At 39.3% G+C, this 20,285-nt stretch overlaps 1 protein-coding gene across 1 annotated transcript; it reads right to left on the bottom strand.

The window, feature by feature from the left end:
* Positions 1 to 2,154: 2,154 nt before the first annotated feature.
* LOC131083018 (hyaluronidase-1-like) lies at positions 2,155 to 10,832 on the bottom strand. The gene is made up of 3 exons (XM_058023296.1): positions 9,879 to 10,832; positions 3,723 to 3,812; positions 2,155 to 2,583 (listed from the first exon to the last, which is right to left on the bottom strand). The coding sequence occupies exons 1-3, from the start codon at positions 10,830 to 10,832 to the stop codon at positions 2,155 to 2,157; spliced, it is 1,473 nt and encodes a 490-aa protein (XP_057879279.1).
* Between the last annotated feature and the right edge of the window lie 9,453 nt (positions 10,833 to 20,285).

Below are 20,285 nucleotides of genomic sequence, written 5' to 3'. Positions count from 1 at the left end.
GACACAGTGCATAAGCATTACAACATTTTCACTTCAGCTCTATGGGACAGCACTACACAAACCAGGAGCATCCAGTCTAAATACAGACTGACATTGGTGACAGGTGTTTAGCAAAACTGGCTAACAGTTTCTATGCTCTCAAGATACTAAAGTAGGTGTAAATTCCCTGGAAGTTTAACAAAATCTGAACTGAATAAAGAAGCTAAACTAGAATATATCTATAGATATAGATATAAATATTTTATAAGGTAAACACAGTAACTTCAATTTAAAGGCTTAGCTCTTAATAGCTGTTAGTTTTCCTAAACTTCAATTTTAATCCTTCCTCTCCCCCACCAAAATAAGGAAGTTTTTTACCTTTACTTTTTCTGCCATCCATTGCTGTTACACATTACAAAGCAAAAGGTCAGTGGCAAAGCTCTCCTGGAGCTTCTCAGCACATGACATTACAGTGACTCACTATAGGCCCCAAGTCACTCAGTCTCTACTCAAGTCTGCTCAGTTTCAGTGTCCAGGTGTAAAGACAGGCTTAACATCCACTGCAGGTCTGTAATGAGCTAGATCTTTGGTTCAAGAGAATCTGAGCATCACCTTTCACACCAGCTGTGAATCAGGTCTGGGCAAAGCAAGGACAGATTTTGTTAGGTGGGGTTACCATGAAGAAATGTTCTGACAAAGAGAGATTACAGAGAATACAGCAGATTTTAATTCAAAGAGACATGATTCAGACCTCCTTACACCGCTGAGTATCTTCTCCATACAGCCCTGCTGATGTTAATCAAACTGCTACAGGAATAGGGTACTGTGTGATATGATCAATGTAGTCAGGCCACAGATGATCAATACAGACACTTGTAAGGAGAAAAAAGAAGACTTAGGTCCACATGTGGGTTTATGTCCATGATCTGCAACAATACTCAGTCCAACACATCATACAAAAATCCCAAATAAAATTATTTTAGTAAGTCAGAGTGGTGTAGGAAATTTCTTGGGCTTGTCTTCAATTCAGTGAAGGTATCCATTGTTTGTTACATTGAAAGGCTACGTGGAAGACAGATAGGTCTTTGATGAAATACATTTGTTCACACATGAACGTGAATCAATGAATAACTGCAAATGGACACGGCACAGCCTGACAGAACAGTGTGTTATGGATGCTAAATTAACCAGTAATCAGTAGTTCATTAAGCTACACCACCTTCAGAGTGGTCCCCATCTGAAGCCAAAGGCTGCAAGCCAAAATATTTCAATGAATAGAGTTCTTCGTTTTCTCCTGACCTGCTGAGGGAAATGCACACTGACAGCAGGGTCTGTCAGCCTGTTCTCATTTCCCACCCAGTGACCTGCAGCAGCTCCAAAGGCAGCACGGATGGCTCCTTCCAAGGGGTGGGGGTGAGAAAAGAAATGCCTCCCTACTTCCTGCCCAGGCAGAAGCACTGCTGGGTGCCAACAGCCAGTGCTGCTCTCAGAGCTCAGAACCCCTCACCTAAAAGTAACTGCAGAGATGTTCAGTCAGACAGAATCTTTGGAACTGATGGCAGAACACTAGGTCTGGAAATACCAATGCCTCTGGAAGTAACACAAATCAGATTACGCCTCAGAATACTGAAATATAAATTTTTAAAAGTGTGTGCTGATGTGCAACTTTATACTCTTCACATTGCTCATCCAGAAGCAGTAGGATCAATGGATGGGGCTCAGGGCTCAATGCAGCTGCTCACACGATGTACCACTTGATTTCAGCAAGAGCTGCAGAGAACAGTTCCCAATCCTGGGTCCACAAGACTCTCCTCATCACCATCTTAAATCACTCACCCCCAAAACAAAGAGGTTCTGTGTTCATCTTTTTAAACTTCTACATGGTTGAATCATTGTACAAGTTCATTCAACTTTTTTCCTCAGGTAAAATTACCACTGCAACATCAGAATCTTTATCTGTCAAACACATGAGTGAAACACAAGGTAGGAGTAAAGGAGCAGGTAAAAAATTGTTTTCAAAGTTTTTATTGTCTAAAAAATTTCCAGGGCTTGAAAATTACTAAAACAGAATAAAATCATTTAATCAAGAATACCTTTTCCCTTTACAATAATTTCTTTTAAGAAACAGGACTCTTAGAGGCACCATTTTTATTCCCTTGAACTGCCTTAGAAACCTTAATGCGTAGAACAAAGCAGAAGAAGCTGCATGGCTCCTAAGAGGAAAGTAAAAAGGCTTTGTTCTCTTGATCTACTGAACACTACATGAACCCAGTGTTCCAATAGACTTTGGTCAGGCAATTCACAAAATATTCCTGTCCAGCCCTGGTAACACTGACAAATAAACCTCTGCTTCATGGCTTCAATGCTCTCCAGGCTGGGTTTGCCAGTCACCTGGAACCTGGGGCCCCTCTCTGAGTGACGGACGTGGATCTTGAAATCCCTGGGTGACAAATGGAGGTAGGCAGAGGAGTCGCTGTTCCTGCGGATGCATCTGCCATTCTTCTTGCACAGCACTTTGCTGCAGAGCTTGGCTGCTGAGGTCACATTGATGACATAGTGCCCCAAAGGTCCGTCGATGTACCGCTTCACTGTTAAGCAGCTCTCCTGGGAAAAATGAACAGCCACAACACATATCTCAGTATCTAGCATTATGTCCAAGTTTATTGTGCCTAAAAAGATGCTATTACTAAACTGTTCTTGTCCAAAATAATTCATTGAGATAAATCTTGTTGGACTTAGATACTGGAGGGATCTATTTGGTTTAAATGAGTTTATTTCCAAGATTAGAAAAGTATTGACCTCTACTATAGTTACCATTTGAATGCCTGGTAGGAACATATAGTGTGAGACTAGGGAGGAGTCCCAGGAGGCAGAAAGAGAGTTCATATGGTTCACATCTGAGACTAACTCATCCCTTAAGCAGAGATTTCTGGTAGCTGCTGACTAGGAGAAATGCATGGGACTTACAGGTTTTAAAGCACAAATTAAGTCACCACTCTGGCCCTGATCACTCCAATATCTTCAGTTTACCAGGAGCCACATAATATTCATAAACCAGCTCAGAAGTTGCTGCAATTGCAACTAGAAAGTTCCAGTTCAGATTTCCTGGTTCCTCTGACCAAGGCAGTGGCACTTTGCCAGAGACTTCAGGAACAGGGCAGCAGACTGCATGAAAAGCAGAGAGGGCACCAAAGCCCAGTTTTAGGAATGGGGGCTATCCTGCCATGCCTTCTGGGAAAATCCAGTCCTGCCTTCCATCTCCTCAAAAAGGTTTATTTATGAAAGTCTGAAGAACCTGGGAGAAGCAACTGGGCTTGTCTTGTGACATTGTTTTCCATGTAACATTTCAACATTAGCAACTGGAGAAAATACCTCACCTCCAGGCTCCATTCCTTCCCAGTCGATCTGGACAATTGTCATAGTTACAAAGTAGAACACTGTAAAACAAGCTGTGCTTATATTTGTATGGCATTGTTTTGAAACATGTCTTTCTCCTCACCTGGGCTCATTATTCCACTGAGCTACAAATGACCTGCCCAAAGCAATGTGCTCTGGAGCAACAGGACTTTTCAGCCTAGCAGAATTAATGAGACCTGAAAGTAGTGCTGAGCCATCCTCCTCCCTTGTTAGCTGATGGCACTGATAAAGGTAGGCATGGAGGGTGTGGTGCCAGATAAGAGGTGATTCCTAAGATTGAGGTTATTGAGGTGATTCCTGAGAACTGGGAAACTGATCTGACCGACCTTTGAGCTGGCGTACTGCATGCTGCCCCAGAGAACAACTCCCGCTGCTCCCAACGCCGCGCTTTCCCCAATGGTGCTGACCAGATCCCTCTGAAAAAGGACAAATCCACACATGAGAAAAACAAATATACAAAAGCAAAATTAAAAAAAAAACACTGGGATATAGGCATAGCTTCTTTTTATTTCCTCCAGAGGGAACATTGGTCCAGTGGTATATTCGTCTCAATAAAATCACTGTTTAGTTTAGAAAGCTCTTCAGTGTCTCTACAAAGGTTTGCATAGGTGGCATTCATCAGTGGGCCTCTTAAATAATGAAATCTTTGTCATTTATTCACAAGGGTTCCTCCAACCAAGCCGGTGGAGTAAGGATTTAGTGATCTATTTTATGTACTAGTCTTTGAATGGTTACCAAACTTACCTAGGTAACATTTTTGGCAAAGATCATCAGTCTGATCACACATCTTGGGTCAGTCTGATCACACATCCTGGATCACCCTTACAGTGTCTGGATGCAGCTGATGGCTTTAGGCTGGGTCTAACTCGTGCTGCTTTAGCCATGGTACAGACAGGGCTGCTGCTTTTACCAGCATGAGGGCCATTAGTCCAGGAAACATATCTTTGAAAAATTAATCTCTGCCTGATAAAAGTGCCAAGTGGGGGGGAAAAGCCAAACGCACACACCTGCATATTTACCATGTCCACTTTTAGAATTGAACCAATAAGGAGCTGAGTTATAGCAATAGCAATAATACAACTCCACCACAGCAGCCTGAGTGTTGAACAGGAATGCCTTGCCAACAACATGGCAATGTATCTTGCAAGTGTCTTGAAGCCATTCTCTGGGATTATGAATATTGTGTCTAGAAAAATGCAATTTAATCTTCAAAAATATGTAGGAAGGAACTTCTCCCCCAAATTTCAAGGCATAGTCAATTACATCTAAAACCATTTCTGTCTGCAATAGTTAATTAAAAAGTAATTCCTGATCAGTATTTGTAATGACAGACCTTACAATATTTCTCAATTTGACAAAGAGAAAATTCATTTAAAAAGGTATTTATGGTCTTTTTTACAGTCTTTGCAACTCTTTGACTGGAGAACAATCAAAAATACCAACCAAATTATCTCAGTATGGTGGTGGCAAATTTAGAAAAGCAAAATTACAGAGTGGAAGAACCGTGTTATTATTAATTACTACTAAATAATATATTCCTCTGTGTAAGTGGGCCTGCGTTGATTTATCAATCCATAGTTATGGAATTTTCATTCCTGAAACATTTGTGGCCTGAGGGATACAAAAAAACCCAAATAAATATCGTGGGAAAGGGAAAAGCCACTGAAGAGTTGAAGACAATTACAGGGAATTCAGAGTGAGCAGTGGCTTTGACCCTCAACTGAAGGTTGGACAAAAATGTGCAGGAGAACCTACAAAAGTCTGGAAGAGTAGAGTTTGCCTACTGGTTCCTAGCACAGAGTTCAGAGTGATTTAAGGTGTAACTGGTCTTGCCTGAAGCTCTTGTTGCTGCTGATAACCCAAACAGTCTTTTAGAGACTGTTATTACTCTTAAAAGCATACAGACCAGAAGTACTTTTTAAAGGATAGTGGTATATCCAAACACCTGTGGACTAAAGGTGTTATTTTCAATGGGGTTAAGGAGGACGGGTATTTCCTATGAGAATTAATCAATTAATCAGTTTTTTTAAAAAAGGAGTGTGTTAATTAAAGATCAAAATATCGAATGTTAAAAGAATGTGAAATTCAGTCTGTTGTGTTGGTTATGAGGGTTCCCAGGCCTTTGTCATCTGCAAAACATTTTATGAAGTTTACCCAGGTGCAAAGACTATGATTTTACATTACTCACATGACAGTTGAGTGATTTTGCATTAACACATTTCAGATCTCATTAAGAAAATGAATTAAAACTTATGAGACATCCAGAATAAATAATCAATAAATATTTAGGATTGCTGGATGAACTAGGACCTGAGAAAACGCTGAAATAATTTCTTTATAAGTAATATGCTCTGAGAATTAGAGTGTTTTACCAGAAGTCAGTAAATCTAAATTTTTATAAGCCCATATCCCACATCTTTCTTTTGATAGTTTTATCAGATCACAAAAATATTACAGCACTTCATGTCTAATTCATATGGATATAAAACTGACAGAACTCATGCCTATAGTTCTTCCAGGCCTCTAGATGTGTGAAGTCCAATGGCGCTGATAATTTCAACTTAAATCCCTGAGGCACCTACTCCTTTACTTTCCTGAAATCTAGAATTACTACCTTGACAACACTAAGAAATTCAGCACTTATCTTTGGCTAAGGCCAAAATTTGGCATTTTGTTGGAGGGTATGTTTTCCTAGGGATTCTTAAAGGACTCCTACAGAACCTGCACAGGTGCTAGATGCTGGTGAAAACAGCAGTTCGCCACAAAAATATTGTATAGGACTTCATTTAAACACTTTCCTTACACCTTACATCTCCTCTTTGTGTATTCTTTGGAACAAAGGTCAGGTGCTAAGAGTCCTTCCCAGAAACAGAGCAACAGAAAGAGCTGGTCTGACACATAATCTCCAGATAACCCTGTGGAGAGGGTAACCTTCATCCTGAGGTTTCAGGTGACATCTCTGTCTGATACCATTTCACTTTGCACCAACTCAATGAATGTTCAAAGGAGAGAAAGAGAAATAAGTGGGAACCCAACTACAGCTTAAATTTGTGTTGATAATGAAGAACTGAGTGAGGCCCATGAATTCCACCAGCAGCCTCAGACACAGCAGTCCTGGTTTGGGATTGAACATGTGCCCCTTCTACACAGCACAGCTGGGCCTTGGTGGGGGCTCACTGGAATGGCTCTTCTTTGAGAGTGTAATAAAAGCCTCATATGGAAGAAAACATACAATGAAAAAAAAAATAGATATTTTAAATATTATTATCTGAGCATTTTTTTAGCTGGGGAATCCTAATTTGCTTCTCGTATCAGACTTTGGTGACTGGTATTTGTCCAAATGATTAACAAGTCAACAAGTATCTTCCCTTGTGATGCTCATTTTTGTTCAAGCTTTTGGGGGCAGTGTGCAACTACCTAAGGTCCTCAAGACTAGGCTGGGCTATCCACAAATGGACACCTGATTTGGCAGGGAGGAGGAGGAGGCTCTACTCTCTGTCAACGTTTCTTTGTATTTAGATCACCCAAGTCACTGCACAGGACCTTAAAAGAATAGGAGGTGAACTAAACTTTTAGTTTTGGAGCTTCAGATGAATGTGAAACAAGACAGTCAGTTCTAGTTACATGTTGAGGAAAGAAAAATATCTGTAATCTTGAAGAGCCTTGGTTACAGACAGGAGTTTTCTGTATTCAGCACTAGTAGTTCAAGCCTGGCATGGTTGCAGGGGTTGGTCTCTACACACATGCACACCTGGTCATCAAAGACGATCTGTAGGGGAGCAACAGGACTGCTATCCATTATTAATCATCTGCCAGTTGTCATCCTGCTTTATTAATGATTTCAGCCATCTAGTCAGGAAGCACAGATGCTACTGTGTGACTTCCCTCCCCCACAAGCTTAGCAGTGAATTGTCTAAGCAGAAAGTTTCTAAATACCCTACAGATGGCAAACTGCTTGTACACATTTCTAGCAAACACAAAAACCTTTCATAATGATTTGGATCCCAACTCAGAATTTATAAATTGTTTCCAAGAGAAAAAGCAGGATTAATTTCTCAGACACCTTATGCACAACTCACTTGATTTCCAGATGCAGTCAGGGTGAAAGGTACAGCACACACAGCTACAGCATCTGTCTGGGACCTGGGCTTTTCATCTTTCTGAAGGTTTGATAGACCTGTGCCTCTCCCTCAGTGACTCTGACTCACAACCACTTTTTCTGACTCCACTGTACAATTTCACATGAGCCCTTTGTACAGAAGGGCTTGCACACAAGCCTTGAATGTCAGCAGTGTTTCTGTTGGGATAGAAAGCACAGCTCTTGCACAGCTCAATGGAGCAAGGCTGTGGTTGTCCTGGCCCAGTCCCTGCCACAGGTCAGGTAACTATCCCATCTGCCCGCTGTTCCAATTTTTCTGTGGCCATTTAGCCTGGATGTCATTGTCCTGGGACCTTTCCTTGTCACCTTCATGCACATTGTTTCTGGAGCTCAGAGGTTTCTTGCCTTGCTTGTAACTTTGTGAGCATCACTTACGGGCTTGTCATGGGTTAAACGAGAAGCTCCAACCTAGTCTAAAACCTGAACATACAAAACCACATTTAAATTATCCCAGTGGCTCCAGGGCTATGAAAGAATACAAGAACATTATTTTTTGGATCATTTCTATGTTTTTAAATACAAACCTGCAAGTTCCTGTCAGAACCCAAGCTGTTCTCACAGATGATGTGTCTGGCCACGTTAAGCCCTGTCCCATGCTGAGTACCTGCCCATGCTGTCCTTATTAGAAAATATGTAGTGGAGCATAATCCAAATATGTTTCTCTGGCTATGCAAAGATCTTTTTAAAGTTGTAAAGCAATCTTTCAAACATCCGAAAGCAAATGGCTACATGCAACTGGAAAGCAGGTTGGTGAGTTAAAGAATGTAACCTGAGAGAAGTATCACTTCAAATTTCTACTGCACTGTTCAGAAAATAGCTTAAGGTAAAACATACCTATCTACTACCACAGATTTTGAGCTCACACATAATTGTTATCAGCATGGTAGTTTTCATAGCTTTCATGGTATTTTTATATTGATCAAAGGACTGATTAATTTTATAAAAATGTATTATTACAGACTGCATTTGAAAAATTCTTATGTATTTCCTAGCCTGAGTTCTTCTTCTGGGTGGCATTCTGCCTGTACTGGCCCCAGTGACTCCTTGCCTTCAGGACTAGGCTGCCCTATCTGACCATCATTTCTGAGTCAGCTAGCACCTGTGATTTGCACAGAGAAAACAGCTCCAGAGAGTTTCTGGTTGCTGAAAATAAACCAGACCAAATTCCTAATTTACTTCTATGTACAATGTGCTTTTCAGGGGCAGCCTGAAAGTAAAATTTGCTTCCTGGGGTCAGCTTGAAGCATTTCTCAGGCTCTCAGTGATCTGCTGCACCTCCTCAGCTCCAGCTCCCAGCTGAAGCTCCACACATCCTGTGGTTTACTGACTGAACTTTGCCTTTTCCCTTGTCAATTCTCTCCCTTCTTCTGCTCTAGTTTGAGTCAGGAACTTGTCTCTGGTAGCATTAGAAGGAATCTCTCACCAGCTCTCCATAAAATAAAGGGAGGAAGCACCCTCAGATGACCTTTGTCATCAAGGGGTTATTTCCATGAGTTCCCTGTCCCAGATTTTCTCCTTTCTCATGGAATGAAAGAAACCAAAGAAAAACTTTTGGCACTTGAAGCAACTATTAGAGAAATGAATAAGTGTCTGTGCATCTCTATTATGTGCATAAACAAAGAGCAACGATCATCATTACACATCTAGAAAGTCTGAGATTTGCACATACATAATTTACCATCAGTGTTGTGGCCAGTACATATTTATTGCACTTGAACACTGGTTGATGGGACATTGCATAAGTCAAAAACTGGGTTTCTTTGATAAAAAGACTGCACAGTTCAGCACCAAATGTTGGACATGAAGATGTTGTACTTCTGACAAGTGAGATAGATGGCCACTGCTCATCATGCAGGAGTTAGGAACTCCAGGACAGATTGCTTTACTTGAACTAGTTTATTTCTATATTGAATGAATTTACATTTGCATAAAGAAACAAAAAAACCCTGAGGATCCTTTCTCATGAAAGTTTATCTTTCCATTGAACTAATTAATTTTAAACGTCACAATATCTGTCAAGCTCATTTCACAAGCTGCCCTGAAAAATAAAAATATCAAAACGAATTATTTCCTAAAGATATTTCTTTGTACTTTCTTTCTAAACCACCTTCATTAAAAACATACAATGTTATCTCACAGAGGTAGACCAAACCACTGCAATATTAACTCTTGAAAGGCATAGAGTTTTGTGCTGTGACTACAGTACTTCCTCTCAGGGAGCTGCCTTAAATATGAAAAACAAATGTGTGAGTGCTTTTAGAGCATACTTTTTTTAAGAGGCTATTTCTAATTTCTACATTTTGAAAGAAGTCTGTCTGCTTACCTCTGTTAAAACATGAAAAGTATAGGCATAAAATGGTCTGGAGTAAACAAATACTGGCAAAACATAGTCTGTTCTAGCAATTGAGGCAACACGTATTGCCTCTTTAACCCGATAGTGAACAAATTTTAGTGCATTTGGACTTGACTTCAGTATATAATCCAGGTATATAGAAGGGTAGAGAGCAGTGCTTTCCCTCCACAGCCAGAGCAGGAGGTCGTTGCGGAAGGACTCAATGGCTGGGCATTTCCCTGTGTATGTCTGGGGGTGTTCTTTGTAATCGTAATTGTAGCAGTCTGGGTAAAGGTAGTAACCCCACAAACCGTTTGGTCTCATGTGCTCAGCCAGAAGGATGGTGTTATTCATAAAACTCCTGCCAGCATTTTCAAATTCCTCTTTAGCCACTTTCCTAATTTTGTCCTCTGACCACCGAGGATGCCGTCTCCTAACAATCTCGAGAGATTTATTTCTATAAATGCTTTTATTGCCCCAGTTCCTATCCCACTGGGGCCTCCAGTTTTCCCAGTCAATGACTGCAAGTCCCTGAAATTTCTTCATGGGTATGCAATAGTCAATGTCAGACTTTGCTTTGCTGAGGTGCTTGATAAGACTTTCGTTCTGGGGCACCCCTCCATTAACGGGATCTCCGTTATCTGAGTAGTAGGGGTAGTGTCCCAGATGGGTGTGGTAGAAGATTGTCACGTTGGATCCACTCAGAGTCTCGTTGATGTTGGATGCGATGTCAAAAACGCCGAGGTCCAGGTCCACCTTGTACCGCAGCCGGCACTGCTCGGTGGGCGCGTTCCACACCACCAGGAAAGGCTTGTGCAGAACCGGGGGCGCCCGCGCCGGCTTCGGCAGCGCCGCCTCGGCCACAGCCAGCAGGGCCACCACTGCCACCACTGCCACCACTGCCACCGCTGCCAGCGCTGCCAGCGCTCCGACCCGCGCAGCCATGGCCTGGGGTCCTCCCGCGAAATGGCTGTGGTGTGCCCTGGAAGACAAAACCAAGATAAGATGTTAGAAGGGCAGCATGAATGACAATGGAATGTCTTTTGGTTTGATTTGTTTTTGATAACATTTTGATAACATTGATTTGCTTTTGATAACATGAAACAGCACAAAGAGAGAAAAGTGCAAAACCGATCTTGTAAAAGTTAACACTAATTTCAAATGCCTTGAAAAATATTTTTATGGACTACAGTCTGGAAACTTCACTTTCTTTTCACCCAGACTCCTCACACAGTTGCTTCAGATGTTTCCATAACATTTATTTGCTCCCTCATGTCTACAAAACTAGATAATAAAGTAACAACCTAAAATGGCAGTGCGAAAAAAGAATGCGCTCTCATTCAAAATTTTAGCTTCCAAACAAGCTCTGCTATGGTCAGTCTGACTTGCCTAGAAATCATCACAGCAGGGCTACAGCCTTTACTATCTGTATATTCAAATGGTCACAATAGGAAAGGTAATTTAAACAAAAGGCAGACATTTCTACCTCACACAGATTAATGAAGACAACTCAGAAACTGCAGTTTTCAGGATATGAAAATTTTGCTATCTATCCCTGAATTTCATTTTCATTTTCTAAATGAATGGATGCAAGAATGATAATCAATCTGCAGGCTAGGAGAGGGATACCACTAATGACTTAGTGGCCTAAGCTACTTATTTCAAAGACAAATTAAATATCTGTATGTTAAAGAAGATAAATTAAACAGATCTGAACTAGCTGAAAGAACATGCTGTATCTTTGAAAAAGGGGCTAATTTTTAGAAATGAGGGATATTCATATTAACTTTTCTTTTCAGGGTCTGATGTTTTCCCTGATAGTCACACTGGCTTGGGGCTGCAGCGCTCTGGGAGCTGCCAGAGCTGCAAGGCTGCTGGTACCCCAGACACACCCCTGCTTTGTACCCCATGTCCACAAGTGGCTGCCCCAGAATTTGCCTTTGCTCCAGAGCGCAGCTCAGCTCTGTCCTGGGTTTGTTATTCAGATTTCTTTGCTGATCTTTTTATGCTAGAGATGATTAAAAGGGTTTCTCTATGAATATACATAGTTTATCATCTCAGTTGTTATTTCTATCATTCACCATTTTAGGCACATGTTAAATTACTGCAATCATTGTGTGTGTTGCAGGTTCAATTCATGCATCAGATATGTGAATTTTAAATGTCCTGAAACTGGATGTTTCCCTATTTTTACATCCATTTTAGTGATTTCTTTCCTTGCCTGTAAAATCTAGCTTTAATTGTCCCTGGCATTTCCTCAGTTAACATCAGTTAATCACTGACTAGAAGAGCTTCCCCCTGGTTGAAAATATGTTTGCTCTAATAAATTATATAATCCAGGATTTCTTCCTCTTTCATTTGTCCTTCCATGCCATTCTTCCATCCTCTGGGTTTGATGGATCTTTTCCTGCCTGACACTGCTCTGCTACTTTTCTGCTTTTCCCTTAAACTCTGCTTTGTCCTTATGTCTCCTACAGAACAGCCCTTCCCTGTCCTCAGCTTTGTGGCTTTCCATCCTCACTCCCAGAAAAGCATTGAGTTCCCTCACCTGTGCTCTGATAAGAGAGCAGCTTCCCAAGATGAGAAGGAAGCAATTTGCAGGAGCTGTGGCTGGGGTAGGGTGTGAAAGGCAGGACTGCAAGAAGCCAAGGTGCAGGATTTCCCAGGAGCCAGCCCTCACCACCAAGCTGGAGTGTCATGCTCTGTTGTTTCCTCACCCACTCTCTGAATGCTTCTTCTGTGTAGACCTAAATATAGATTTAGCTCCCAAGTTTTAACATGTTGTTCATAATCCTCTAGATCCTATTGAGGACAACATCCTTGAGTGAAATGGGCCATTGCCACCAAGCCAACACTACTTAAAAGCCTGCCTGCTCAAAAAGGATGGAAGGTTATTTTTCACTGATCTGTTGGAAGGAAGTTTTATGCTTTCAACTGGAATATTTTTCTTCATTTTTCTGCAGTCTTGCATAATCACCTAAGTAATGACATGGCTTGAGAAAAACAAACAAACAAACAAAAAAGCTGCAAAAACTGCCTTTCCCTTCCTGTTTTATACAGACTGAAGAACACACCACAGTACTCTGCATTTTTTCTTTGATATAGCAAATTATCTTACTACATCAGTAAGTGATTTTTCATTATTTGGACTGGATTGCTTTGCAATACATGTGAACAAATCTATAAGATAAACATCAATTTTCTCAAAAAGAGTAGCTCAGATGAAATGGGAAGAGCATCAGGAAAAGGGGAAAGACCTTTAGTGAATTTCTGAGAAAGAAAAGATCTGGGAAAAGATCCCAGCTTCCTGTTCCCACAATCCAAATGCTGGATTGTTCGGCCTTGTGTTGTTATGTACATATAATTAGATCAGTTTTTTAGATATTAATGACAAACACAGTACAGTTCATGTCTAGATCTGAGAACCCTAGACATTAGAATATCGCAGATAATAAATCAAAACAGAGTTAGCTCATGAGATAATATTGCAGGGTAATTTTAAGTTATGCATTTTTAGTTCTTGGGCTATTCTTGTTGTCTGACAAGATTTTAAAGCCCCTGACAAGACTTTAAATAACAGAGTGGTTGAAGCTGGAAAGGACCTCTGGAGGTCCCCCAGAGCTGTTCACTCAGGACAAAACATCACAAGTGACAAAATGAAAACACTTATCTCAAGAAATGTCAAATAATTCTCAATATTTGGATTGACCAAATCTTTGAAATTGTGAAAAAGGCTTGACATGTTGCTCAACTCTGGACATGCAGATTTCAGATTTCTGCACCCTGCAAGATGAATCCCACAGAAAAAAAAAAAAAAAAAAAAAAAAAAAAGAAAAAAAAAAAAAAAAAGAAAAAAAGAAAAAAAAATGGAAATCTGTGCAATCCTTCTCAAGCTGTTTAGAAGTTAGGATCTGATCAGGGGCAGTTATTCAGAATCCTCTAGTGAATGCTTGATACCCCCAAAAGTTGCTGTAAATTCCTTATTCAAATCTACGTGGAATTAGCTACCCAGCGATCTCTATTAATCTAAACAAGATGATAAGTGCATAGATACCATGCCCACCTTTTAGATGGCTGAAGCATCTCACTGCAATTAAAGCACTGCATTTCATTGCAAAGCATCTCACTTTTCATGCTACTTTTTATTCCACACAGGACACATTACCATATACACAGTTCCTTAAAGGGGAGCTAATTAGAATAAAAAGATCATCATTTCAAAAAGTTCCAATATAGTTTCATTAATCTGCAATTAATTCTGATGTTATTTGTAGATGGGAATTTAATTACAGATACTTTTTCTTTAAAAAGTCTTCTGAAGGCAAGGGAAACAAGTTTTCAAAGAAGCAGACAAGCCTATAGTTCTGAATGATGAGAAAATAAATTATCTGTTGTTTCACAAATGCACGAAGGAACCTCTAAACAAGAACAAAACATCTTTTATTACAATTTCCATCGCTCTATCTTTGGACTTCGTCCTTTTTACTCTCATGCATGGGCACTAATTGGAGTGCTTTAATCCCTGCTTTTAATGAGCACAGACACTAACGATTCTTCCCTGGAGCTCATTATCAACTTTGGTTCAAATTCTCCCTTTTTTTTCTTTTTTTTTTGATTCAATGACATTATCATGCTCAGTTTAACTTCTCAAACATGCAGATAGCTTTCTGTGGCACTACAGTGTTTTCAGAGCAGAATATGCTCTCAGAGTTTCTGCTCTATATTCTAAAAACAAAAATGACTTCTTCATAAGGGAATGAAATGGGGTCTGATCACAAATCGCACAATGCTGATGAGGGTTTTTTATTTATTCAGGAAATTCTGAATCATGTTTTCACTGCACAAAATGACATGTAGTTTTCTATTTGCCTTAGTTTCTGTTATGCAGTCTAGGATGAAGCAGGTTGTGGATGGACTTCAATATATCCTTTAGTAAGTTTGAATTTTGCCATTTCTTGAATTTCTTGAAACATCAGTTCATTTCTGCATATTCCCCTCATAATTTTTGTAAAAATTGCAAACATTTACTTTTCCCAAGTAAATGTTTACTTTTTACAGGCTTAGTCCAGCCTGTACTCATCTGTGTTTATTAGTCAGAATTCCACTCTATTTTGATTTCCAAATAGTTGAAAACAACTGAACTAGACATCTTAATTGCACCCTTGGATTACAAAATATACTACTTAAAATTCATATAAATATAGACTGTCATGCTAAAAGAAACCTATTTGCACACCATGTGTTCCAATACAGATCAATGATGTTCTCTAGATGGACAATTCTTCTCTAATGGCTTTTATTGATTATCTCAGCATTTTTTGCACTGCAACAGATGACATTGCAGCTGCTGCTTATTATGATTTTTATGTTGGTCATATAACCAGACAACACAACTTCATAACAGCCAGCAAAGTCATCCTCTCATTTTATATTCATTTATGTGCTGACTTGAAGTATACTCCATACAATTACCTATAACTTTATTGGTTTAATCTGTGAAGTATGCATTATACTGCACATCTGTCATTGAAGTCAATAATTACTTCAAAACTCAGAAATAAACTTTTTAAAAAAATCTTTAGTTCCTATGGTAACAGCCACTCATGATTCCCTCATAAGCTGTACCTGATTAACATAATTTAAAATCCAGAATAGGAAAGAGTACAGTTAACTCACAGAGGAAAGGTTATTTTCCTACAAAAGGGTTACATTTTGTGGTCTAAACCAGATTTACAACACTTCTCCAAGTTTGTTTTCAGCCTCTCATATGTGCTATTGACTGTTGTCTTGCATCTGCTGAGCGTACTTAACACTTTGTTTCGTGGCAAACATATTCATTTTAACTGATATTTCTCATATTCGTAGGAAATTATTTTTCTAGGAAATTAAATAAAATCTGATGACAAAAAGGGAGAAAATGAAACCGAATTATTTGAATTCCACTGAAGAATGTATAAAATTGGCAGCTATAAGTGTCCTTTTTTGAAGGTAGGCTGACCTCATTTTGTGTAGAAGTTATTATTATGGCTAAAAAATACAGACATTTCCACTGTATTTAAGGGTTTTAGTTCTTTTTCCGCACAATCACATTTCAAATTGCTTCAAATAATTATTCCCTATGAGGTATACCTTATATGCATATAATATGTATTTACAATGTGTTTATCTACAGGAATGACCAAATCTGTCATTCCTGTCAAATTTTGTCTCTGTCTTAGTCTGACCCTGTTGTTATTTTACTGTTTGAAACCTATGCAAAAATTGTTGTTTTTTCTGTTTTTATTGAAGAATGGTTTTCATGAGTAAGCTGGAACATTGGACAGAGAATACCATCTTAACAGAAGTATTCTATCTTGAAACCTTCTGTGGTCCAAAATGTAAATCTGCATTAGAGACAGACTAAGCATCCACTGTATCCTCACAACTACCAGTTTTCAGTCTCTTGACTCACATATCTTTGTCATTCTCCAATTATATTTCTCAGATTATATCCCAAGTTAAAAATGGACAGAAGGCCAAGAACATCCTGAGGAGAAGGACTTGGGGTGTTGCTTGATGAGAAGCTCAGCATGACCCAGCATCCTGCGCTTGCAGGCCAGCAAGCCAGCCACAGCCAGGGCTGCATGAGGAGAATAATGACCAGCAGGCCGGGGAGCTGACCTTGCCTCTCTGCTCTGCCCCCAGGAGAACCCTCCTGGAATGCTGCATCCAGCTCCAGGACCCCCAATAGGAGAAGGACATGGATTTGTCCCAGTGTGTCCAGAAGGGGGTGATGAAGATGCTCAGGTGCTCAGAGTGCCTCTCCTATAAAGACAAGCTGAGGGAGCTGGGGTTGCTCAGCCTGGAGAACAGGAGGCTCTGGGGAGACCTGAGAGCAGCCTTCTGGTACCTAATGGGGGCCCAAAGGAGAGATGGAGAAGGGCTTTTTACAAGGGCATGTATTGAAAGGGCAAGGGGCAATGGCTTCAAACTGAAAGACAATAAGTTTAGATGCAGGGAACAAATTCTTCACTATGAGGGTGATGAGGCTCTGACACAGGTTAGCCACAGAAGTTGTGGTTGCCCCATCCCTGGAAATGTTCAAGGCCAGGTTGGATGTGGCTTTGAGCAACCTGATCTGGTGAGTGGCATCCCTGCCCACGACAGGGGGGTTGGAACTGGATGATATTTAAGGTATTTTCCCACCCAAACCATTCTAAAATTCTGATTCTATATTTGTAATCTCTCTTAAAGATCAAAGATCAGAAATGAGCATATGATTGACATACTACAGTTCACTTCCAATAGGTGAGCATAAATACCAGGTTGCAAAGCATGGAGTAGCATCTCTTTATTTTTGTGCAAAATATATGAAAAGAAATTCAAAGACCAAGGAAATGGGGATCCAGGCATATGCTGCTATAATTGCTGATGTTTTTGTGCACTGTGGATTATTCATGTAAAAGCAAATGGAAAATGCCAGAGGACATTCTTTGGTGAATGATGTAAATCAAAGATTTACAGTAAATAATTTTTGGGGCAGAGTTTTGCTTAGGCAATTCCTGTTTAGTTTTATTCTTTCTGTTATGTGCAGCTTGTGTCATGCCTTAAACTGACAGAAAAGACTGCAAGGAAGCATGGAAATGAAAGGGAAAAAACCAGGTATTGACAAGATATTTTTCCCATGGATCCTGAAATGATTCTATTAAAAATAACCATTGTAGTCTTTCCTGTGCTGGTCTATCCTCCTGTACCTGTGATGCATCTGTCTCTAGCTATTAGGGGCCAGAGTGCTGCATGTTCACACACATTGTTTCTTGTGCCACGTCCTTTCACTGGCACCAGCAAGATTGAGGGCTACTCAGCACGATGACAGAGGGAAAATAAAGATACAGATCATGAGTCCCAGCATTACAGTAGATAAAAGATTGTGCTGTCATTTTAGATCACTGCAGATTATTGATGACACTTTGAATACCAGGGGAAGATAAAGTAATATGGTTTAAATCTGTCTGTACAGTAGAGAGAGATGGAATACATATGTGCCACAAACAATTTTTCAATTACTGAAGGACTGAGTAAAAGAAGTATTTTGTGTGTGGAAGAAATATCTGGAGTATTATACCATTTTATACATCAAATACATGAATTTAGTGTGCATCTAATACATTAATCACTGATCTAATTTTTTTATGCAAAAGCCTGATGCATTGTTAGTTTCAATGCCAGTGCATTTGCTTCTATTGCACTATAAACTGAAGACAAAGGTATTCTAGGAAAAAATATTCCAATTTTAAAGTTGTAAAATTTATGTCAAAAGTTCAAACTTTTATATGCAATTTAATATCTATTTCTTCTCCACATGCAAAGAATAAAGGAGAAAAATAAATGGGTGGGTTATATCTGTTGGAGGAGCCATATTGATTATCAGAGCTGTTAAAGCCTTAATTCCCTGAATAATTAAGACTAATATCCTCAGCATTGTTCAGTACCCTCTTCTGGCTCTGACCTTGAATGGGTAAAATGAAAGTGCCAACCACCAGCATTCTGTAAGTTCTCACATTTTATAGATTTTCCTCCTAATTTTATCACTAAATATTCTTAACTGAAGACCATGAACATTAATTGACACTAATAGAATACATCCTACCTTCTGGCATGGAATTTTAATAGCTTCTAAGAATGTATGAATTGGTAATACTGTATAATAAATAATACATGAGTTTACATTGCTGCAAAGCATTTAAAATAGTTTAGCTTCTTTCACACCATCTGCTAAATTCACACATTCATTTTCTGAAAGGTTTATTGTTATTAGAGGCACTTATAAGAGAGAAAATTAAGTCAAATTGATAACAGAGAGAATGCCTACAATCAGGCCTTGGCTTATTCTTGAGAAAATGCTCTAAGCTAAATTAACTTTAGCTCACACAAAGATGAATTATGCTTTCAGATAGTGTAATTCAAAAAAATTCAATTGAAATTAATTGAGGGATATAAATCTGGAAATAATCCAGTTGAATTCATGGAGGTATTAAGCATTTATAATCTTGTGAGAGGAAAAATGTATCCTTTAGTCAGCTAAAAAATCCTAATATGTTGGCAAACTCTTAAAACATTTGTGCATTTGCACTGCAAATCTCTGCTTGCTGTAAATAATTACTATTTTTTGGATGGCACGAAAGGGAATATTACACTTTGGTGACGGAAACTCAAAACAAATTGGAAAATACATGTAAAGCATTTGAGGTGAAATTAACTTTACACTTTATTTGCATGCCAATACACAGCTTAGTTTGTTGTCTACATTGTTTCAAATAAATGAATTTAAAATACCTTTAGCTCTACAAAAACCCAGCACGGTACATTGACATCAATCATTAATGAATAGAACTTATTTTCTAACAACAAACTGCATCTTCTTTTGGGCTCCTCTTGAGATTATTTTTAAATGCACTGTTCGTAGGTGTGACTGACATTTGGAAAAAATTCCCCTGAATGTCTTGCTTCTAATGAAAGAAGTATTTTTTTATTATTCATATGGGATTAAATACCCAAACAGCATGTGATTAGCTGCCCTCTGGGTGAGCAGCGTTGCATGCAGAGCCCAGTGCTTTTAAGTACTAAATTGATAAATCAAATTCTGAAATATCCTTTCAGCCAAAACATTACTCTTTTTTTTTTTTAAGTGTGAGTCATTCACAAACAGCATCATATCAGTTTTCTAACACATTGGAGTGTTAAGCACCAAATAGCTATTTGACAGATCAAAATACAAACCAAGAAATAAAATATAGCCCAGAATTGACATAATACAGAAAACAGCTGAGAAATCCTTCCTAACTGGTAGACTACAAACAGAAGTGAAAAGTTTATCTTTAATGATTGTTAACTGAGTAAATAACATGGCACTTACCTCTATAGAATCAATGAACAGCAGAAAACTTTGCTGAAACAATTTACAACAGCTGATGTGTTTGTCCCAGGAATGTGCTCCTGCTAATGAGTGGGCTTTTAACTAATGAGAAACTGAGGGCATTTGAAGATGACAGCAGAATTTTACCTAAACCCTCATCATGTAATCGTAAAATAAGTAAATAAATTCATTTAAAAGGTGGATGTACTACTTGTAAGCATCTGAGCTCTTTCTGAACTAGTTTTGTATCGCTGGCTTTTATGACCTGATATGGGATGGACCAGAGGGGTGTTGGAGGGGAATTGTGTTTTGAGAGTTGCACACTCTGGATTCAGCAGCGACAGGCATTAGCAGAAGGGACATCTAGGTCATTGCAGAACGGGGACAAGCAGGGATGCTGGCAAAACCAAGCAAACAAAGTAGTTCAGGAAGAGTTATATTAAAAACTGGCTGGGTGGCTGAATCCAAAGATTTAGTGGCGAATGGACTCAAATCCAGTTGGC

The sequence above is a fragment of the Melospiza georgiana genome, chromosome 4 (genome assembly GCF_028018845.1).
Source record: "Melospiza georgiana isolate bMelGeo1 chromosome 4, bMelGeo1.pri, whole genome shotgun sequence".
Classification (NCBI taxonomy): Eukaryota; Metazoa; Chordata; class Aves; order Passeriformes; family Passerellidae; genus Melospiza; species Melospiza georgiana.
The sequence above is the reverse complement of the archived record's forward strand: the minus strand, read 5'-3'. Positions and strand labels throughout refer to the sequence as shown.